The sequence below is a fragment of the Polypterus senegalus genome, chromosome 2 (assembly GCF_016835505.1).
Source record: "Polypterus senegalus isolate Bchr_013 chromosome 2, ASM1683550v1, whole genome shotgun sequence".
Classification (NCBI taxonomy): domain Eukaryota; kingdom Metazoa; phylum Chordata; class Cladistia; order Polypteriformes; family Polypteridae; genus Polypterus; species Polypterus senegalus.
This window is the reverse complement of record NC_053155.1, coordinates 84424130-84448811: the sequence shown is the minus strand read 5'-3', so window position 1 is coordinate 84448811 and position 24682 is coordinate 84424130. Positions and strand designations below refer to the sequence as shown.

The following is a 24682-nucleotide window of genomic DNA, read 5'->3' as shown; positions in this document are numbered from 1 at the left end:
TAACATTTCAGAAAACAATTTTACAATACTGAGAACAATTTACAACTCCCGAGACAAATTTACAAGCGGTAAAACAAATTAACAGATCAGAAAATAACTTTACAAGTGGCCCGAAACAAATTTACAAGCGGCAAATCAAACGGAAAGGGTAGGTACAATACACAGGAAGTGCTTGTTGCTGACCTTGTGTGTCATTCAAACTGTTTTGCGAGGGGAAAATGAGTAGAGTTTGTAGCGATTAAGCACTGCCAGGCGACGATGTTTTGTCCATTTTGTGTTAACCATTTTAGCCAGCTGGCTCGCTTTTGTTATTCTTGTGGGAAATGTTTAGACTTTCTAAAAGAGGCTCTCCAGATGGAAGATGTGAAACGTTGTTGTATAGGCTATGCCAATGAAGGCCACTCCTACAATGTAATCGTTGACATGATGTCCTTTTTACATGGTGTTAACATTAGCTTGCGGTGTCTTAAAACTAAATTTAGAGAAGCCGGGCTATATCGTAGAAAGGAGTATTCCTCCACAAACGCTGCCAGGAATGCCATCAGGTTGGAGCTTCGTGGACCTGGACAACCTTTTGGCTACCGAACGATGTGGCAAGTACTTAGGCAAAAGTACAATTTGCGAGTAAAGGGAGATGATGTTATGGTTTTACTCTGGGAGCTAAATCCTCGAGGATGCGAGAGGAGAGCACACAGAAGGTTTATAAGAACCTACCACTCAGTGGGGCCGAATTATATGTGGCATGCTGATGGTTACGACAAACTAAAGCCATTCGGATTTGCTATTTCTGGATGCATTGATGGATTTTCACGTAAAGTATTGTGGCTTGTAAGTGGACCAACAAATAATCCATCATAATCATAATAATCCATCCACAATTTCCTAACTTGTGTGCGACGCCTTGGTGTTGTGCCCATGAGACTGAGGACCGATTGCGGCACGGAGAATGGCATTATGGCTGCAATTCAATGTACCCTACGTCACCAGCACGCCGACTACTACTCGGGAATGTCTAGCCACATGTATGGCTCATCCACAAACAATCAACGCATTGAGTCGTGGTGGTCCATATTCAGAAAGGGAAGGTACGTGACCTAAATGAAGTATCGCTCTTCATTATTACTGTTAGCCTACACATTTTACAACTGTGATGCATGTTAAGGAAAAACAAAATATTAAGTTACGTTAAGGCTGCTGATTAATCACCATAAACGTGTTAAAAATGTATGGGATTAACTTTTTAAACGCATCTCCTAAATGCGTTATTTAGGATCCCTGGCCACTTACTGTCTTCTGTAGTGTTGGGGCAACGGTAAAGGTTACGTTACATTAGGGGTGCCCAAGACGTCGATCGCGAAGGTAGAAAGCGTTGCATTCAAAAAAAAATTTTTTGTAAACGTTAGTCTATCATATATCCTCCCTATGGCATTTGCCACTTGATTGACATACAGGGCGGCCAGTCTGAGATCTCTTTTCTTCTAACACACTGGTCATTCTGTACTCGCCATCAAACGCGAGCTACTGCAAAACTCCGGCTGTGATCTAGTTCTTAGATCTTCCAATTTATATCGACTAAAGAAGGGATTTAAAAAAAAATGTTTGGGGAGGGTACGGGCTTTATGTGGAATTGGAAGAGGATTTTTTTTCTCACAATGTCCCAATCGAAGTGCGTTTGTCTGATCTGTCAAGCTATCGTTGCTATTCCAAAGAAGGAAAATGTGGAAAGGCACTTTCGAACTGTTCATAAAAACTACGAAACTGGCTTCCTTCAGTGATCTGAGAAAGAAAAAGGAGAAGGAACTAAAATCGCAGTTAATTGGACAGCCGTCATTTTTCACTCGGCTGAATTCAAAAGCTCCTTGGCTGCATTATTCGCTCTACTTATTTATGCGAGTCAGCCTTTTCCTACATGACGATTATTAAATCCAAATACTGTAGTGACCATAAATGTATTGAATTGTTATTGTGCCATAAAGGTTATTCAGTTATGCAAGGTACGACAACATATATTTTATGTATAACGTATACTCTCTCTCACTCTATATATATATATATATATATATATATATATATATATATATATATATATATATATATATAATTTTAATGTAGGAGATCATTTCGACCTGATCATTTTAAAAGGAGCTCGCAAGCGAAAAAGTGTGGGCACCCCTGTTACATAGTCAAGCCGCTCAAAATGACAATAATTACTGTTTTATTATTAGGATTAGTACGGTTTTATTTCCTATAAGTACTGCCCTTTTCTCAAAGTCGTTGCCTTCTGAAGTTGTCACATAGTGCCTGCGGTTCTTCAGGTCGTTTGGTGAGCTGCATTATAAATAAATGGAATTCTGTTTGTTAATATCTTGCTCAGGAATAATGGAGTTCATGAAAATAGATTTATTTTTATTATAAGTATGGTTTTTGTATCTCTTACTTTAAGAAAAAAAGTGCAAAGAAAAGCACGGTTTGTAATGCATTAAATTTTTTAAGTAACTATATAACATATTTGGTTACTTTTTTTTGTAAGTAATGAGGAATGTGACTAAGTTAATTTTAAAAGTAACACACACCAATACTGGTCTCATTTTTTTTCTTTATCTTGATATCATCTCTTGATCTACAAGTGTAAATAAACTGGTATGCCTAAGCAAATGGCAGAATTAATATGAAGTTTAACCCAGTTATTCATATAGGTCTCAGTTCTGGATGGAGTTATTTGCAGACCTCAGAGATGCAGGACACTTTAATGGAAGTCGTGAACATCAGTGCTTGCTAAGATTTTGCTTCAAGGATGTCATACAGAAGGACCTGGATGAATGCATGACTCTGTGGAACAGTCACGGATTCGCCCTTCTACAACCGCGTCATGTCCTGGAGGAGTGCCCAATGAACTGTACTACTTACCACACAGGTAATGGATTATCATTTCCCAGTAACTTTGTTTTCTTTGTAGCTTAAATGTAAATAAATGTTATTACTCCGATCCATTTCTCAATCTAGATTTGGCTCCAGAGAGTGTGGATTTAGGATTGAATGTACAGAACTGGATACTTTCCCTGAATCAAATCAGCCAATGCATTCATGTGGTGACCTGAACATGCAGGAGTACTTGGACTTTGTTATGGAGCACAGTTACCTACAGAAGCCAGAGAACTGGGAGTCTGCTTCAGAACTGTACATACATCTTAAAGAAATTGCTCAATTATAATTCTTTGTAATAATATAATATAATTCAGATGTAATAATGTACACATTAATGAAACAGTGTGTCAAGCATGCGAAGAGTAACTTGTGCTGTCCATGAATTTTAATTTTTACTGGAAAAACTTCCACATCTGCCCGAAATTGTAAATAAAGGGTGAAATGAAGTAAAAGTAAGGCAAAGTATAAAATAAATAAATGTTTAATTTTAAGTACTCTTGATTTGGCTTTATTACCAGGAAATCTCTCTTTCAGAGCTCAGGATTTGATGAAACAGTCCAAATGTAACATAATATAAACAAGAACACATTAAAACATCTTCAGTTGTAACTTAAACAATAATCAAACATGGTTTCTTCAAAATCTCAAATATAAAAAATGAGTTATTACAAAATTAAATAGTAACAGTGCTAAAGTGTGTCCACCAGTGCAGATGGATGCGAGTTCTCTAGCTGTAGTGATTTATCCACATCTAGTGGACCCAATCACACCTGATTTAAAAACAGCCAAATCCTGGCGAATTCTGAATTCCAAAATCCATATGTGATTTAAACACACTGTATGAATCCAGCAGTGGTAATTTCATTGTGTTTGCCATTGGGAATGGTGAATCATCCAGGAACTCAATCCTCGGCAGCAGTTCCAATCCAGACGGGGAAAGTGAAGTTAGCCCAGTTGCAAACATGAAAACATCTTCCACGCAAACAGCAGCCTGACCTTCTGTAAAGAAACAGAATTGTTCATTCACATCTTGGCATATTAAGTATTATTTTTAACTACTTGTAAAATAAATAATTATGCAATCTATTTTGCAAACCTTCACAATCAAGGAGATAGTCAGCCCAGTAGCCTAATGTTTGTCCTTCTCTGAGTCTCCTGTTGCTCCCTGATGGACTGAGGTCAGGTTTGAAAAGTCCCTCAAGTTCAAGGGCAGTGACCTTCTTTTCTGAGTGGCACAGGACAGGGATCATCAAAGAAGGATGCTGCTGCAGTGCAGTCAAAAACTGAAGAGCTGAAAGACCATTTTTAAATCTAAAAAGTACAAAATACATCGTTACACTGCTATAAAGTGCTAATCACATAGTGTATGTGTATGGACAGTATGTTAAAAACATGATTACTCCAGTAATTTTCAGCATCTAAGGTAAAATGTGTTTTATTGTATTGAGTCATATTAGAGAAACTTAGTGTTGTTTCTGCATTTTCCCTTTAAACAGGAGTCAATGGGGTATGTTCTTAAAGCCTTTCTGAGTTTCTGGTTTTAGATCACTTATTTTAGATGGTTTAAAGGCTCGAACAGCATGCCTGCCCCCATGTACTACTGTTGAAATGAGACAGGAATCAACTAAAACATTTTTGACCCTGACTCATCACCAGAAACCCTTTTTGAAATCATATATGTTGAAAATTATTGGAACTGTCCTTCACTAATAATGCAGTAGTTGCAAGTTGCTTGTTAACAACTGAATTGCAGACTGACATGTTTGCTTTGAACATGGCAATGTAACTTACAAAAATTGTAAGACTAGGATATGATGGTACCTGTCAATTACACATGAGTTACGGTCGATAATATACCATCGGAGGTAGTCTGATACAATTGTTCCTTTTCTTCAAGAGTAGCCACATATCTCAGACAACCGACTGTCTGTAACATTGTGCTATATTTTAAAGTACATTCTCAAAGCTTCGACAGAAGCAGCACGTCAATCTAAAACACAAAAAAGGGGCATATACAGTATATATAGTTCTCATAAATTTCTGTTCCATTACTTATCTAGTTTAACTCTATATCTTGTACAATCACAGAACAATAAATGCATTACTCTGTGTATGTTATCAAGGAAGTAATGATTTTCTCAAAGCACTGCCTAATAAATAAACCCTTCCCTACTATAGCATTATGCTTTTCCTACCTCTCGTAAAGCTTTCTTTATTTCTTCTTCAGTTACATCATTCACTGTTGCTTTGAATGACGGCTGGCCTGCAAGATACAGTACAAGATCTTCTGAGAGGAAATGCGGACCTGGGCCTCCATGCACAACTGATACCGCAATCATCTTTCCTGCCAAGAAGTACTCATCCTCCCTGAGAGCTATGAATGAAAATCATTCATATTTTAGAATTTTGGGTGATTTACAATTTGAACCACAATTCCAAATTGCTTTTAATGTTATTTCTACTGTTCCACACATATTTAGCAACTACTTTTGGAAACATACAAATATATTCCATAATGCATTAAAATCAAGACAACCCTAAGCATGTTGTTGCTAAATACCTCTGGAGCAGTTCAAGTAACAAAGTGTATCAGTGATGTGATATATAATTACAAGTCACACATCTTAACACTATGTAGACATACCATTTGCATTGTAGACTAAGTAAGTTGTCCTGTTGGTCCATCAAAAATTGGTCGGTCTTTAAGATGGTTCATTAGTAGAGTTAGAAACTCTCGTCTTGGACCACCTGTATCAATTCCATCCTCAAAACACCAGCATCATCAGTAAATCTGACTAGCATATCACAGGTTTCTGAATATGTTGCACGCTTGAAGCCTCGGACTGCTCCATCCCAGACATTTGACCTTGTAATGTTGAACCGCTAACTCTTCCATGATCAATATGATGCGACAGCTTTGCAATGATATCAGGTAGTGTAATGTTTACCTCCTCTCTAGAATTACACAAGACTGAGTTACATTTGTGAAATGTCAGACAGTACACAGTTTTCTATTTTTTGCACAACACTGATGAACAGTAAAGAGCTTCTTTCACATATTATCACAGAAGTAATTCAATCTTTTACCATTAAGTGCACAGAGAAAACCTATTGCTATTGTCAATAACTGCCAGCTTACATGGTTGCGTCTGATAAATTCCCCAAATTTACAGGAACTGGCTCTTCATCCTCTTCTTCAACACATGGTGCATAAAGGTTTGTATATTTACTGTAAAGAAATTACCATTCCTATGTTAAAAGGCAACTCCACCCATTTTACACTAAAACATTCTTCTTAAGTAATTTCCAACCTAAGTAAATCCCTGAAGTATTTTTTGTAAGTTAACCATTCTACAGATATTTTAGAAACAATACGGCAGTTTATTTTTCATCTAATCTAAAAACGTCTACCAAGGGAATAGTCACATTTTGTCAATTGTTTTTGCTTACCTGTAGTAAGTGGACTTAGTCACATTGTATTCAGGTAGATCCAGAGTATCCTCAGTATCAGATATTACTATCTGAAAAATAAAGTGACATGGGGAACTTAAATGTCCAACACAACATAAAACAAAACTAAAAGAAAAAAATATTATGAGGTAACATTTGGTTCAATACTTACCTGTCCAGCTTGAATCGTTGATGAATGTCTGGATGCATCTCTGAAACATGTTAAAATTACACTTTAGTACAACAAAGTATCATGGAGTTAAAAAAGAAATTTAAAATTATGGTAAATTATAATAATCTAGATAATTTTGCTAAATTTCACAATATTCTTACATTATTTACAACTTCATATATTTAGAGCAAAAACTCAACATAAACTCAAGGGTCTGTCCCAAACATGTGATTAGATCACATTAGCAGCTTACAGATTACTTACATTTGCAAATTGGTACTTACACTACATCTTCTAGTTTGTGTTTGGGTGTACTTTGGTTACAGTCTTCAAAAACCTGAGGGGAAAATACAGCCTATATTATTCTTCTCTTACTACATAAATACTTATCAATGTTGCCTGCTGAAACATGGCAAGTTGTTAGTATTTCTGACAGATAAACTGGCTGAACAATAATCAAAATGATTCATATGTGTTACACCAAATGCCATTTAAAATGTAAATCCTACTGTTTGTTCAAGTACAATGCAGGAATGTATTTTCAAACTCAATTACAGACATTACTAAGTAGCTAGCCTCTGTTGAACCAAAATATTGGCAAGCATTATGCACAGAACAGCTCTGGTTAAGATAATTAATACGGCCATTCAGTATATAGCTTTCCTAAATTATTTGTTTCATGTTAACTCACCATAGTGTCAGCCTGATTGAATTCAATTGTGCTCCTACTTGTAACAAAAATTTCAGAATCTGAGTCTGATTCTGAGCTAACATCCACTGCAGTTAAAGGAAACAAAATCAACACATTATTATGCATTATTATGTACAGTATGTCACAGCACTGTGAAATATGTAAAAGTGCTAAATCATCAGATCCACTAACCTCTTCTAAAGTCTTTTTCAAGGCATATAAAAAAAGAGATCCTGCAATATGCCTTTCCTATTTCCTTTTTATATTCTGCCAATATGAATGGCCTTTCTGTCCCAGGCACATTGACCACCTCTGAGCAATCTGGATACAAAAGTATATATGGCCCTTCATCCATGTCCTTGTTAAATGTTCTCATTTTCTGAACAGCTAGTTTCAGCAGATCAGGCGCTGCTACCAGAGGGTCTGTAAATAATGGGAGTGTTTTCCCTCTTACAGGTTTTAAATCCCTTCCATTTGGCACCATCAATCCTATGTTTATCTAGATAAATAAAAGTAAACAGAATGAGTTTTCTGTAAATTATACATTTATAAGTTTGTTGCATAGAAAGTTAAACACCAAATGGGTCCACTGATTAAACAATAACTGTCCCTGCAACCATTGTCTTGTATACATGACACAAACAGTTAAGCCACCTAACCTGAACTTGTCTCTGTTCTTGTTTTAGTCGTCTCTTTGACCCACAGCTAAAGGACTGTCTTTCTTTTGATTTGAAGTTTCTGTAGTCCATGAACTGTTTATATGATGGGCACGGTTGTTCTTCTGGAATGAACAGAATTGAATATCAACACATTAAGGACAGAATAATTGTAATCATTTATGAACCATAAAATGTATTGATGTGTATTTAGTTCAACTACTTCCACAATATTGTTTAGTATAATTACTCGTAATATGTGACCTTTAGTTTATGACCACTACAGGTAACACTGCTTGTTAAAAGATGAGATGCAAAGGTGTGCTTCTATAAGTTTTTTTAACCAAAAAAAACAAAAAAAAAAAAAAACCACATCTTGAATCTCTTTACATTTTCTTCACAATACTCTTAAACGGCATAAATATACAGTACACTAGGAAAATCCATTCCATTTCCTGTTGTAAAAGCCATTTGTTAGTTAGATTATAATTAGTTGATATTAGTATTTTGTTGTTAAAATGTTTGTGTATATATTAGTGCATAGTCAATGGGAGGTTCTATTATAATCCCTACAAGCTAAATTGTAAATGGAATATTCTAATTATTTCTTGTCATTCTGACTACACATTATTTCATTTTATGATCTGCCTTGCAGTTGGTAAGGCATGGAGGGCAAACAGCTTCAAACCATACTGACATACCAAAATGAAGTCTATGTAAGTTTGCAATAGAAACGTAACAAATATAGAAAGTAACTAATTTTTAACCAGAGAAAGCTAAGACTGTAATTAGACCGAGAATACACCTTTTTTCTGTTTTTGCCTTTTATTCTGTGTAATAACTTTTTTCTAAAATGTGATTTTTCTTTCAAATTTTCAATAAACATTGTTGAAACGAACTTTATTGGACTGAGAAATTTCTTTTTGTACATGTTTGACTCATGCTGGATCCTACCTTGCCAACTGATGCTCAACCTTTGGAAACGAAAAGACGCAGCTATATGTGTACTTTGAAATGTGCTGGCAATTTCTGAATGTTGAAAATAATACGAGACCAAATCATGTTTTATTTTATTAGGTTACAACCGTTACGAAAGTTAACAGTCCCAGTGTATGTTACGGAAATAATTAAAAAAACGTAAATGACTGCATTAAGTACAACACACATATATACTGTATATCCCAACTTGCACAGAAGTTGTTTATTTGAACGGAATTCTGAATGACTCGTACAACGTCAACTGAGCAATAATAATAATAATAATAATAATAAAAAAGCCTAGGATAGCTGGCTTTAGAAAGCGTAAAGAGTCCACTTACCGGTACTTTGATTAACATTTCCAGGTGGTTTAGACGTCGGCTGTGCATCTGGTTCTTCCGTGCGGGGAGCCTCTTTTAGAAAGTCTAAACATGTCCCACAAGAATAACAAAAGCGGGCTAACTGGCTAAAATGGTTTCCACAAAATGGACAAAACATTGTCGCTTGATTTACCGTCACAAACTCTGTTCAATGTTCCCTCGCAAAACAGTTTGAATGACACAAAAGGTCAGCAAAAAGCACTTCCTGTGTATTGTACCTACCCTTTCCATTTGATTTGCCGCTTGTAAATTTGTTTCGGGCTACTTGTAAAGTTATTTTCTGATCTGTTAATTTGTTTTACCGCTTGTAAATTTGTCTCGGGAGTTGTAAATTGTTCTCAGTATTGTAAAATTGTTTTCTGAAATGTTAATTTGAATTTCCTTTGTAAATTTGTCTTAATGGTTATAAATTTGTTTCGTGAAATGTAAATTTGTTTTGCCCTTCTCGGCCACCGTACTTTCGTACCCACCCCTTGCTTTGTGTATTGTGTCCACATCTGCTGGCTCATCCTTGGGTATGTTATTGGCAGTTGCAGGTTCAAGTGGCTCCCTGGAAAAACATAGTAATTGGGCCTGACCCGCATTGTCACAACTTGATTATTGTATGCGGAAAAGAAATGTATTTACATTTCCACTCATGTTAAATGTGAATCCAACTTATCTGGTGTATCTGGTCTGTGTGATCAATCACAGGTGCATTTAGATATATGTATTGCCTGTTAAATGCATTCATTAATTTTTTCTTCATGGGAACAGGTTTTGATTGTTTGTTTTAACTTTGCTTTCTTTAAACAGTGTTGTAAAGAAATATTGTGAATCCAGAAAATAAGTTTTCACAACCTGATTTTTGTTAGCCCAACTATCCAAAATGTTTCTTAAATAGTGAGTGTCAGGAACTCTCTTTTTAAAAAGCTATTTATGCCTCACATGATTCTGGTGCTCATGTGCACTATACAGTAGGGCAAAAGGAAAGGATCAGATCAGGGTAGTTCTCCATGAAATTATATTTTGTGTTATGCTTTTCAATAAAAAACTTTATCTCTAAATAAAATGTTTCCTTTGAAAACTTTACTGAAAAGACAAGCTAACATTGTCCTTGAACTGATGTTTCTTTTGTTTTTTTGTTTTTTTCTGGAATGAGATCAAGAACCATGAGATGCTGCAGTCTCAGTAATATTCAATTCTCATATCCATTATCCCCAATCATTTAATATCTGAAAAAATTCCTGAAAATTTTTTTTCTGGTACGTTAACTCTATTGGAACGTTCATATGAAAAGGACTCTGTGATGTTGTTAAAGTAATCCAGTTTGAATCCATTTTGTACAGCATGGGACAACGCCTTCAGAACCATCATGAAGAACATGTGGGGCAATCCAGTCACAATTTGAATAAAGCTGAGATGTTTACTTAGGACACAATCATCCCTAATTCCATTAAAAGAATGAAGACCCTGAATTATCCTGAGTTCAAAGACAAATTTATCATGCAACTCAAGGCCCCTTAATTGAAAGTCATATATTCACACAACAGTATTCTGTTATCGCATTCAGAGATGTATCCCTACTCAGGAATCTGAGGTATCACGGCTTAGGGCTGCCCACCCATCATATGCCGAAGACCTCCAGATTATAAAGAAACTGTTTCAATTTGATGATCCATGAAAGTGAACTGCTACTGCTCTGTGGATGGGACAGCTTTTAAGCTGCAACAGCATGCTTCTTTGTCTGCAACATCAAGCTGGTTCTCGCCTACGTCCCTGTTCCCATATTTAACTTTACTTTTACTTTTATTTTGGAGTTTTTCTCACTTTGATCTTTGAAATTCTGCAAGTTCAAGTCACCCTAACTAACTGCAGAGGTTGCAAAAACACTTATTTTGATATTTCAAGTTAACTGGTTGGCAAATAAGACTTCTTTTTCAAGAATATTTAAATCATTCAGATGTGGATCTAAAAATAAGTCACATCCAAACTCTTTCACCTGAATAGTCTTGTTCAAGAGTGATAAACAGAATGTAGTCAAATTATTGGTTATAATGGACAACTGAGGAGAAGCCCTTAGACATCAAACATTTTGTGTTTTTCCTGTGACGTGCCTTGTAGGCTGGCCACTTAAAAATCGTCTTTATATAAACCAAGTACTAGTTTCTAAGAAATTTAGTTTTGTTAATAATAATTTGCAACACAAAATAATGTATAAATTCCTTGTTTGCCTTCAGTAATATGTAGCATCTTTTTCAAAACATCTGTTTGATCTAGCAGTGCCTTTAGGGTATTCAATAGTGGGACATAACCCCAAGCTTACAATTTACTCTGTTAAATATGTATAGTCAGTGAGCTGTACAACTTTAAAATATAAATAGGCTATAAAATATAAATTTAAATATAGTAACTTCAAAATATAAACAGGCTTATTTAGTAGCAGTCTAAAAACTGGTGGAATAGATTCCCTTAAATAAGGGATGTCAAACTCAAGGACCGCAGATTGGACCTTGGACCATTTTAGAGTGATCCATCTCATCAATATTTAAGGCGTGATACACATGGCCTGCGATGACATTTAGTTTTCTTAAAGACCCCCTTTAATGTGTAACAAATAGAAAAGAAGGTGACATGCCACTTTGCCATAAAAAAACTTTAGTGTTTTAGCATGACACCAAGAATGTGACACTCTCATTAAGAAGATGGTAGCTCGACTTCACATATGGTGTTGTTGCCACTTTGTGTAATCTATCATCGGCATGTTTACAGCTGTTTTTTATGTGGTCAAGGGTCTTGGTATGGTGGTCTAAATGAATATACTTGGCTCTTCTTTACAAATTCTCATATGTGTCCTGAATGCCCCTCTCACTTGACTTTACGCACTGATGTCATTTTTTTTCACTCAATGTTTATTTTGGTCTTGTGGCTGCTGATATTTTTTTTTCTTTCCAACTGTCTTGTCTAAGAAAAGATGATGAAAATAAACGAGAGGTTGGGGCAGAATATATGATTGCGATGAGCAGAGAATTACCTGTGTGTCTTGTTTGTAGAACTAGGGTGTTGTACAGTGTTAGCCATTATGAATATAGTGAGAAGTCAAGCAAAATGACACCTTTTTTTGGCTAACTAAAAAGATTACAATATGCCAGATTTTGAGGAAACTCAGGTCCCTTCTTCAGGCAAGATGTAATCAAATGTCTTGTTTGCAAATACAAAGTGGAGGGTAGCTGTTTGTTGATATATTCCAGACTATTAGGGTATGTAAACTGTAATTTCAAGTGCTGAACAAAAGAAAGCTAGACATTCCTGTCAATGAAATAATTACATGTAAAATATTTCCATTTCTATAATTCACCCCAATCCTCAGTATTGTTCTGTAAACTCTGGATTGCTATTATTTTGTGGTTTGTTCTGTTTTACTAAAGTAAATGGGGTGTGAATTTGTATATAGGATATATTTTTGGTGTTTTTTCCTAATTTGTGCTGGAGATGTCTCATTTATGTACTGATGTGCTTTTTCCTGATCTTTGTTCACTTAATGATTATTCCTTTCCTGCAGTCTAACCTGCAAAGTGACACTGAATTTTACTGGCTTCTGTGTTATTTCCTCTGTGCTGCTCCAACTGTAATGGTAAAAGGATTTTTTGTTCTCCTTTCAGCCTTGGCCTTAAATCGTACGTTTCTTCTAGTCCCCATTTGCTTTCCTTTCCTTTTTCTTTTGTGTTTGTATCCTCATAGCAAGAAATTGGTTGATAACCCCGCTGTACAATTCTTTCAGCTGACCCCCTCCTACTTTCTTCTCTTTCCCAACAATTCTTTGATCCTGTTTGAAACCTTGACTTAATTTTTATCTTTCTTTCACTTATGGTTCTTTTCTCTATTTTGACTTTTAGGATTCCCATTTTCTGCCTTGAAGATTTAATTTGCACTCATCCTTCCTCTTCACCTGTTAATACTGCTAGCGGTTCTTTGCATTAATCCCCAGTTTTCTGTAAATCCAGAGGACCACTGCACAAGTCACATTTGCCACATGGTCATTTGTTCTCCATCTTTCACCAGAGGCAGAAAAAGCAATTAAAAAAATTATTCAAGTATTAGTATTGTTACTTAGTCAAAAATCAAATAAAAATTAAAAAATCGGTATAAAAAGGCAAAAAAAAATTGAAGTAAAATTATATGACATGGAAACTGCTCAAGTATATATTAGAAAAAGTAGTAGTACTTAAAAAAGTAAAATTTTATTAATTAAGAAAAAAAATAACTTAAATTAGTAAATATCCATGCTTTGTTTTGGAAACCTTAAGCAGAATAAACATAGCAATCCATTTGAAATCCATTTGAATATCCATTTTAATTATCAAAAGGCATGTTAACATTTTTATAGGTGCCTGACCCGACACAGATGGACACGGAGGCACGTAAAAAAACACAAAGACTTTATTTTTTCTCTTCAGCTGTGGGACACGTCTTCCACGTGCCACACAGCCCAAACACAGTCCCAAAGCACAAACACAATAGCACAACACACTTTTCTTCTTCTTCTTCTTCTACCACCACTCCTTCCCAAGCTTCGTCTCCTTCCTCCCAACTCTGGCTCCTTGAGTGGTGGTGGCTGGGCCCTTTTACAACCCACCCGGAAGCATTCCAGGTGATTAACCACCTGGTCCTAATTGCACTTCCGGGTGGGGCTGAAGACTTGTCCAGCTGGGCTGTTGGAAGCAGACAGCCACCCCTAGCGGCCACCCCGGGTCCCAACCAAGCTGTGGAGGACTCCATCTCCCATGGAGCCCTGCGGGTAGTTGGCCACCAAGCGTCCCGGGGGAGGTATTGGACTGCCCATGGCGGCTCCCCCGGAACATAAGCAGCACGGGCATCCCTGGAACCATCCATGGAACCCGGCTGTCCTTCACAACCCACACTTACAAACAGAAAGCGTGTGCTCTATTTGGCAAATAATTAGATAGATAGAATTATTATTCTACACTCCCAGCAAAACCATAACAAGCAAGCAATCATCTGTACATATCAGTTAACAGTGTCGTCTCTAGTTATCAATTATAAACTATAATTTGAGAAAGGAAAGACTTCAGTGTAAAGAAAAGCTCACAGTTTTGCAAATAAAGTGCAGCAGCAGGCATGCAACATGATAAAGGTACTGACTTTTAAATGGCCTTTTAACTATATGGACATTAAAAAAGTACAATCCACAAAGAACCAGCATATAGTATCAAATTTTAAAAACTTTGTGGGTGTGCTGCACTCTCGTTAATACATGAATGTATTGAAAGAGAAAGCAAGATATGTACACAGAACAGAAATTAAAGAAAAAGCTCATTAGTCCTTGTTGATCTGAAGTAATAACAGTTTAGCACTGCGTCAGATGCTGGTTGTGTGTGGTGTCAATATAAAGTTCCTTGTCACAGAGGTTCCAGGCAGGAACTGAGATGTAGTACCATGTTTCTACTCACTGAAATCTGAGATGTAACTCAGAACCTAAATTGGGGTTTGACTGTAGTCTGTAGTCACTTTCATATTGATACATGCTGTAACATTTGTGGAAATTTATGAAGAATTAGATTGTGTAAAAATGTGAATGTAAAGTCACATCTTAAGTGAGGCCAAATGGCTTTTGTTAACCGTTAATCATCACCAAGTCTGACATAGTAATAATTAGAAATAAAAATTGACCTCAAAACTATTTTTCTCTGCTTCAGTGGAGTATGCACATTCTTCATGTTTCTGCATGGGATTTTCTTCATGGGTAGAGAGAAGTGCATGTTAGTCTGAGAAGGTTACTCAACCCGTTCATCTTTAAGTTTTGGTGTTGTATGTGTGTGTTTCTTTTGAGAAACTTACTTTCCATTGTGAGTTCATGCCTTTGGCCTGATGGGGCTGCTAGGAAAGAATATGGCAAGCACATCTCTGAATTGACCAAAATGGGTGTTCATGACAGAGCCAATGGGAGAAAAGGCTGACAATAATTGTTTTAATATTCTAGGAATACTACATAACCAACTCATTAACTGAAAAGCTGCACATATCATAACAAAGCTGCAATTTTCTCATTATGTACAGGTCTATTTTCTGTGCATCCATTTAAGGGTTAAACCTTCTGATACAAGACAATAGTGGTTATGTGGGTAGTGTGAACAGACAGCCATACTGTAATACTCACCATCATTTTGTGGCACTTTGTATTCATCACGTTGATTCAATTCATTGAACAGAGGGGAGGATATATAACATTGTCCCATCCTTCGTACTAACTGAAAATAAACCTTAATTAACAAAAACATTCTGTGATATTTAAGGTATGTTTTCCTCCATTCCTCATCTTTTTAAGTAAAATTCTAATCATGAGATTGTGAAGCCACAGAGGCAAATTTTTAATAAAATCCATCATTTTGAGTGATACTTTACTGAAAAATCACTTTTTACATTTCATAAAGGTGTCATTATCACACAGCAGACATTCTAACACATAGAACACTTAGATTAATACCCAAAGCTCCTGGAGTAGACTTTCTTGTTGCTGCTTTGACAGCAATGGTTCAGTGCTCATTTCCCACTCCCTCTCTATTTGTTAAGCAGCTGCATATTTACAGACTATTTATGTGTTCAAAGATTTAAATAATAAAAAAGACCCACAGAGACCAACTTCTTGCCTGTGCAGATGTTAGACATTCAGTAGTTAGAAAACAAAACAGGCAAGTAAAAAATAATCTTTTGTATAAACATTAATAAACATCACTCACCCGGCTATACTCTGATTAAATTACTGATAACATTACAGCTACGCCCTGAAGCAAGGAAGGCGATGCATGTTTTAATGTCTCATGCTGCAGTAAAGTCATTTGCAATAAATTACTTGTTCCTATTAAACATGTCATCTCATATAGGTACATTTGTTATTGTTTATCTAAAGCTAATGGGCTGCCTGATTGAGCATAAAAAATGAGCTGCAGTGAGCTTGACAGGTTGGTGCAGAACCAAGGTGCTTAGTTTTAAGAGATGGTCATCTCTTTTGTTGCCTCAGGCCTAGGACATTGGCTTCTTGTAGATTTATAAAACTCTGTGCAAAGATACATGTGCTAAAAAAGAGATAAGTGTAGTTCTCAGTAAGAATAGTTAAAAAATAAACATATTTAGAAGAAAGATTCATATATATGTGTCTTGTAATAAAGTGATTATAAAGAGTTGGGGTACCAGTGGTGTGCCCCGTATAATTGCTGACAAAATAGCAAAGCGAATTAACTTTCAACTTGAGAACATCTTTCCAGATGTGAGTCTAAGACTAGACTGGAGAAAGATGGACGTGGTATTGGCTATGAAGTCGGTGAGGTGGAAGGCACAGGTCCAGGAGCCCCAGAGCCGGAAGTGATATGAGATGCCCACAAGGTGTTAGTTTCCGGATGTGCTGGGGGAAGAAGAAGAGGAGAGGCATTACAAATCAGCGCCAACCCTTAACTTGGGGTGGAATTATAAGCCAATGAGTCCAGGCATGCATGTGTGACTGTATACTGTATGTGTATATATATATTAGGGTTCTCAAACTCCAGTCCTGGAAGGCCGCATTGGCTGCAGGTTTTTTTTTACTGTGTATAGATTGGCTAACAATGGACAGTTCTCCTGAACCCTCCAAACCCTTCCAAAACCCAGACTAAATGCCAACGAACCAGAAACATTAAAAATAATTGTTTTATTAAAAACAAATTTTAAAAAATGGAATGGGATTAACATTAGGAGTATCAAATAAATAAAGCACAAATGTTCAATAAACAAGTGATGCTGCAGTGAAAAGAAATTGCTATATAGATTTGAAAAAAAAAAGTTGTTGATATCTACAATATCTATACATCTGAAAAGGGTTACAAAGCCATTTCTAAGACTATAGGACTCCATCAAACCAATATGAAAGTCTCTCTGACAGACACCTGGGGCCTCATGTATAAATGGTGCGTACGCACAGAAATGTTGTGTAAGAACTTTTCCACGTTCAAATCGCGATGTATAAAACCTAAACTTGGCGTAAAGCCAGGCACTTTTCCATGGTACCTCATACCCTGTCGTACACAAGTTCTCCTCACGGTCAAAGGTCAGTTGCAAAAAAACAAGCCACAATAACACAGAAAAACCATACAAACTGCATAAAATACATGATTTGAACATATTATTGTGGAGTATTGTGGAAGTGGCGTTACCCACTATATGGACAGATTTTTGGTATACAGTGTGAGGTATAAAAAGCATTGAGACAATGTTCATATTGTTCCTTTTAATAATAGGACTCTGCACTTGTTCCTAACAGAGTATCAAGTCACTTTAGTCCTTCTTTTGCATGAAAGGAATACACATGTAGCTGTAGTTCTGTTTGTTAAGAAAAAAAAAGTTAAAGATGATTTTTGTGATCAGCAGGCCCAAATCTATAAGATGTACCCGAAAGTACTGAGGAAGCAAAATTGTCACTGTTTAGTGTTATTATTAGGAAACGTAATTACCATAATGCAGTTACAACGTTTACTTGAATTACTACATCTTTATAGTTTTGTACTATTTTTGAACCTTTTATATGAAAAATACCCTTTACCCAAAAATTCTTATAACAATTATTGAGGGATTTAAAATATCCCCTTCCTTTGTAAAGTCTTTGCCCTTTCAATCTCAACTTACACATAGCAATATCTCTCTATTATAAAAAAAAAATCTTGGAAAGGAAAAGCAGGGTGACAAGACGTGATCTTCTTGGAAGTTCTTGGAAGACACTGAAAAGACCCGCGAGATAAAAGATACTGGCCATGGAGTGTCTTGCGGAGACCGTAAACATGAGATTTGGTGCCAAGAGATTGTCCCAGGACCATCTCGCAGGGACGTGGAACATGAAATTCTTGCAAGACATGCCCTACTTACAACCAATATCAAATAAGAGCACGGCCAGCAAAACACTCAGTCATGTAAAGGCACGTAGCACACACAGATCCAATGCTCTCATCACTTATAAAGTGTATAAGGACAATATGTTCTAGATGAAATGTCAATGACTAAGCAAAAACGAAAGAGCAGCAAGGAGAAAACAGACCCAAAAGCATTGGAGACAAAAATGAGAGATTATGAAAACAGGTGGATTCGAAAGGCTCAAACAAATTATGGCGCGATACACATGCAGAAAAAGGTAAAAAATATGAAAGTAGTAAAATTCGAAATTATTGTAGCGTCCCAGCCACATAGAAGCCTTTTTTGTTTTAAGTGACTGTTAGGTCCGATTGAGGGAGGGTGGAGTACAGCATGGAAGACTGATAGCGGGGTATTGATTGATGCGGTAAAGGGGGCAAGACCCAAGGGAGGAGGGGTTGGAGAGGGTGCTAGAAAGTTGTGTTTGGGGTTACAAAGTTGGTGATTGTTCAAGTAAAACTTTTGTGACACTGTTTTTCTTACTTCTCTTTTCAAGCTGGACACGGAGGTCGCTACAGTATTAAAAAAAGATAGTAAAGATCGCATTAGTGCAAAAAAAGGAAATTAATCATCAGGACCAGGTGCAATAGCAGGACAAAGTGAGGTCAGAAATAAAAGGCAAAGAGTAGAAAACAAAGTAAAGTGTCATAAAGAGGTTCAAAAATGAGGGGGCGAAACACATGCACAGCAGGTTAGAGATAATGAAAACAGTGGAATTCAAAAGACACAAAAACACGTAGGCGTGATAAACATACCGAGCAAGTTCTAGAATATAGAAGCAGAAAAATTCGAAAGTATCAAAAGAAGATAAAAATCGCATTAGTGCTAAAAAAGAGAAATTATGAACCATACGCTATCTGAATCTGTGGTCCCGCAACAGTTAAAGCAAAGTTTAATTTAATTGAAAACACAGTTTGGTCAGGTGTATATTTATGATCATGGAGAGAAGAAAGGTAATGTAGTATATATTCCGCCAATAACATTAGACACCAAAGGTGATCTTAATATGCCATACGTATTAAAATTTTTACAGTTTCCCGCGAGAATAGTTTTTGCTATGACAATTAACAAGTCATAGGGACAAACATTAGAAAAAGTCGCTGTTCAATTAATTATTAGAGAAAAAGAAACAATATTCACTCACGGTCAGTTATACGTTGCGTTGTCACAATGCATCTCCAGAAACAGAATCAAAATTCAATGCGATCCTGAAGAAAAGGTAATTCCAAATATTGTTTTAATGAAGCTTGTAAAAGTGCAAATAATAAAACTGAAACAATTCCAAAGAAAAAAAACAGCTTTTAAAATTGCATATCCAATTAACCAAACACAGGGGTTGGCAAGCAAAGCGAGCAGGGGGCAGAGCCCCCTAGTATTTTTAAAAGCTCAGCTGGATTTTGCCCTGATCACATTGCCCCATAACATATCTAGGCAAAAAATGCTCTTATGGCCGGGACTTTATTTTTTGAGGTTCAGACTCTAAAATGCCTAAATGCATGGAATAATGTAGACAAAAACAGAAAAAGGGGGCCAGAACCAGTATATGTCTCAGAAATAAATCATTTTACACTAGCAACCAGAATTCAGGGTCTGTAATGACAAGGTGTAAAAAACAAGAGTGTTGTCCAAAAATAAGACCACACTTGGGAAGGAGGGTCAGAATTCAAAATACTTTTACACCTTAGCAGAGCTGCAGGCCAAAGAGACAAACAGCTGCTGCTCATGAGGGAGGTACAAAGTTTATTGTTTTAACCTTCAGCAAAATGAAAAAAAAAAACTCAAATACTTTATTTTACCTTTAGGTTTCTAGAGGAACCACCCCTGCTAATGCCTTCTTCAGACAAAATACCCAGTGAAGTTCTCTACATTTCAAATATTGATTGAAAACAGCCAATTAAGGCTAAGCCAGTGGGGTAAGTAACATTACAACACAGCTGGAATAACATTTTCAGAGGGTGTAAATTTTGTTGATGATTTACATAAGGTGATACAGCAATCAATAGAGTGAGAATAGTTTAGTTTGTGAGGTCTGCTACAAGGTTTGCAACAATGCTCGTTCATGGTCAGGCACCACTAAGTATAAGCAAACTTTAATGAGCAGTGTTTCTACTTTTGTACTGTAGAGTGCATCATTGGACCATAGTGGCATGGCACAGCTGACAGACAGTGTCAATTTAATTCAGTTCATTTCATTTTTTTCATTGAATGTAGGCACAATGACCTGTGACATATACAAGTTTACAAATCGCTAATTGCATAATGAGTACACTTAAAGACAAAGACTCTTTTAAACAGACAGGTAAACAAAGTAGTTTGATACTAATTAAAATAAATGGAATATAGAAATATCGGCCCATTAATTAATTGTTGTACTATGGAACTATTGCCGTGGGCAGCTTTTATTTTCTACAACAACAACAACAACAACATTTATTTATATAGCACATTTTCATACAAACAGTAGCTCAAAGTGCAACTACCCTCAGATCACATGGTGTCAATGCAAGTTATTAATGAAAATAGTTTTTAATATTACAGGTTCAATTTTTGGTGCTTTTAGGTTTGGCAAGTAATGGCATGCAGTTCAGGTATTTTATCTGTTTTGTGCCTAGTTTTGCTGAGACAAACTAAACCCTGCTTCTCCAAACTGGATTAAGTGGGTTCAAGGAGGGATGTATGCATGGACTGCTAGTTTAGTTAGTGTATATACAGTGTTGTGTAGGCAGGGGAGGCAGCTTAAGGGCTCTAGTGAAATAGTGAAATGTAGCTACTCGCCAAGCCAGGGGTTGACACTGTTTTCTGATCCTTTCTCTCTATCATCTTCTGTGGACCGGGTGATTGACGGCCCTCCCATCACTGATGTCATCTCCAATGCCTGCCGTCCTGGACCTGCCCCTTCCTACTATCTTCCTTCATAACCAGGAAAAACAGCTACTTTAGTTCTGTTTGGACTTGTGTCTGTAAAGACATCACAACAACAAAATGTGTCTTTATTTACACAAAAAACCTACCAAATTAAAAATGTTATCAAATTGGTACTCCAACTTTTTACCTCTGTTGTTTGTGTCATGTTACAAAGGTTTTATTTTACATTTGGTATACTTATTACGAGTTCTTTATAAAGTGAAACAATACATCTTAACTATTTCAACTTTACAGAGCTGCCTACATCTTCTTATATAATACGCTACTGTGGCTGTCCGTTTGTTTGTTCAGGATTTTAAATCACCTTTAGCTTGCAAACCATTTGACCTGAAATTTGGTACATATATACTACGTGACGTCTACTATCCACTTTCGGGATGATGATTGACCTCCAAGGTTATTCCTGTTTTTATTTTATTGTAGAATGAACTCTCGGCAGCGGCCAGCAGGGTGGCCATGCGACGCATGCGTATGGACGCCGTTCTCATTCCCTACTTCTTTATATCTTATATCATTCTTGAGGCAGACTGAAGACTTTAGTGACAGCTTAAGTGAAAAAATTAAGGAAAATTTACAGAGTAATTGCAACACAAACACTGACTTAATTAGTTTTAATGTGAAAAGATGCTTTAGAAATAAGAGAAGAAACGGGCCGCTAGGGTCAAGAAAAGAAAAGTTGCTCAGGAAGGAGCAAGCACATCAACCTCTGAGCAAATGAATGCTAAACGTACAGAGAAAGAGTATGAAAACTATGAATGCTCAAGTCAAGTGTATTCACTGTATGTTATCGTGCAGTGCGCCATTACTGGTATATCATAATCAAAATTAAGGTTTTCCTAATTATAATGAAGTATGGGGTATACAGAAATATACAGGAATTGCCTGAATTCTTACTTCCACTGCTTAGACTATACGGTATGCACGTGTTAGACAGCTGATAATTTTTTATTAAACTTTTGAAGGCCTTATCTCTATTGTAACATACTTATAGTATATTTTGTACTGTAACTAACATAAAATGGAATTAATGCTCCATTCATGGGCAACTAAAAAGAGTGATGATGAGGTGTCACAGATGAAATGCAGAACATGAAATAACAAAAAGTTTTATTGAGTTGTTTTTATTTGTTTTAACTTTTCACTTGCCTTTCTTTGATTGTCAAATTTCTTAATTTTGGTAACATTATTAAATTATTTTAGTAGAATTTCTTAATGAGAGCCATCTTTACCGATGAGTCCCTGCTGTAACAGTTATGCTATTTACAGTAAAGTGCATATATTGGTTGTTTAATACTGTAGTCTTCCAGTTGGGAACAAATAATGTACAGGAGATTTACATTTAATGCTTGTTCTCTTGAATTTCAGGTGAAATGCATGCTGCAAGAAAACCAAAAGAAATAATCATAACAGGAGAAGGCCATTCTCTGCAACAACAAGGCTGTGTACTCGCTGTAGATGAAAAGGAAGTAGAGTTTTAAAGTATATTCAAGGTGAATAGTTTCATTGTGTTGTCCTCAATATGAATTGTTTGGCTCTTGAAAATGCAGATAATCTTAGTTACCAAATGATTTAAAGGATAGGAAAGAGAGATTGAAGGTTTTCTTTAAACAATGAAATATATCAATGAGCTTCTAAAAACTCCTCTGTATTAAGTCAATGGCTAATCAATTCTCAGATTGCGCTGCAGGCTACTTCCACATTTTACTTCTTGCATGACCTTGCTCTTAACAATAGTAAAGTGCTGAAGGATAGTGTACTTTAGGTAAGGCACACAAATATAATGTAACAAGTTTCATTATTTGATTAAAAACACAGGTTTGAGTGCCCTTCTGAAATCATGCTGCACCCTTGGCTGCTTAATTTAATTGAACAAGAGCAATTGATTAAATGTTATGCAATACTTGCAGAGATGCTCCTGAGGGATGAAGTTAATTTTGTCTAGTGATCGGTGACAAGCAGCTGAAAGATTAATGATTAGACCTTTTTTGTATTACCTGGTGGCTACACTGTGGGATCTAATGCTACTAAGAAAAAAAAAGGACTGAAGAGTAAAGAGGGACGGTAGGAGGTGGAGAGGTGTTTGCTTTAAACTCTTTGTATATTTCCCTGAGGAAGAACGAATCCGCTGTGACAGAATCTTCAAGGGTTGACTGGAGGCCGCGGCTGTGGAATCTTGACAGCTTAAGCAATTCATTCTTGACAGGAGGTAATCTAAAAACGCTGGGGACGTGATGAGAGTAAAGATTTTTGAATAAGGCCTATGTGGTTAGTGTCTCACATGGTTGTGAATATCAGGAAGAATGAAGTGGGCATGAGTAGCATTTCAAAATCCGTGCGTGTGAATAAAATGGAAATCCCTAAGAACGCAGACAGCCAATTAAATCTACGCAGGCCCATTTCTCTCTTGGGTATTTATTGTGCTTGCCAAGTGCTTTGTTAAAAAAGGTTCCATGAAGAGCAGGATTCCTTGGCAACATTCTGAGGTATACAGCCGTTTGCTGCAATAAATATCTGAAGCCTTGGAAATAAAACATAACTGATGTGAGTTAATGGTTAGAGTTGGTGGGACAAGGCTAGTAACTTTTTGTTGAGTGGACTCAATGAAGAACTGGTAGGAGTTATATGAGCCTAAGGGCTACCGCTACAGAATTCTACAACTGTAACTGAAACCATCTCTTGGTCAAATGTTTCTGTTTTTATAAAGCTACATGTTGTCAAATGATAATACAAAAATCTTGTCTTGTGCCCTTCAGTGGAAAGTTTGGCTATGAATCTGTTGTACCAAAACCTGGAAAAGCTGTTAAGAAATTGGATGAATGAATATGACACTTTTTATCATAAACATAATTACAATATACTGACAAATGTCTATAAGAATTTGCTAGCAGAAATAATAATTCATTATTTGCAAAGTTTGATTGGGAAATATTGCATGAATTTATCCAATTTTTTAGTATAGTATAATATCTAGAAGTATTTGTTGCTGGTTGTCCACATAAAGAGTGGAATCAGCAATGAATCATTCTGAATTTTGGTTTTCTGGAGAAACGTAGTACTATTAAAGGGCCTAGAGAAGCAGACATCACTAATGCCCAAAACCTAGTAAAGCAGCTGTGATGACCATCATGTGAAAATGTAAAGTTTTTGAAGAGTAAAAATGTTCCAGCAATTAAAACACTGCCTCCACAGATACAATAACTCCAAATGGCCAGCCAGCCATTAAATAACAGATACAGTAGATGGAAGCACTTACCAGGAAAAGCCTAAATAAAAAAGTGAAGCATAAGTCAAAGAAGCCTGTAAAAATATATAAATAGGCCGAATTATTTAAAAATCAGAGAAACGCTAATTGCATATACTTGTCATTCAAGCAAATTAAGAGGTGTTGTATTATTGTTTAATTAGATAATTGCTGATGACATAATTTTCTGTAGTTTCCCATAATTTTGACAATAAAGTATGCTACCTTATGAAGCAACCTCATTATTTTACCTTCTGTGCATGCAGGCCCAGATCTGTAGTCATTTCTACTGTAATTAAGGGTCACACACAAACATATAGTAATGTTGAAATT

General features: G+C 36.2%; 1 protein-coding gene and 1 pseudogene across 1 annotated transcript; both read right to left on the bottom strand.

Moving 5' to 3' along the window:
• Nucleotides 1-3590: 3590 nt before the first annotated feature.
• LOC120523106 (G2/M phase-specific E3 ubiquitin-protein ligase-like) lies at nt 3591-4804 on the bottom strand. Its single transcript, XM_039744086.1, has 3 exons — nt 4747-4804; nt 4022-4236; nt 3591-3924 (listed from the first exon to the last, which is right to left on the bottom strand). The coding sequence occupies exons 2-3, from the start codon at nt 4173-4175 to the stop codon at nt 3701-3703; spliced, it is 378 nt and encodes a 125-aa protein (XP_039600020.1). The 5' UTR covers nt 4176-4236; nt 4747-4804; the 3' UTR covers nt 3591-3700.
• A 301-nt stretch (nt 4805-5105) lies between these two features.
• On the bottom strand, nt 5106-9464 carry LOC120524386 (annotated as a pseudogene).
• Nucleotides 9465-24682: the final 15218 nt, after the last annotated feature.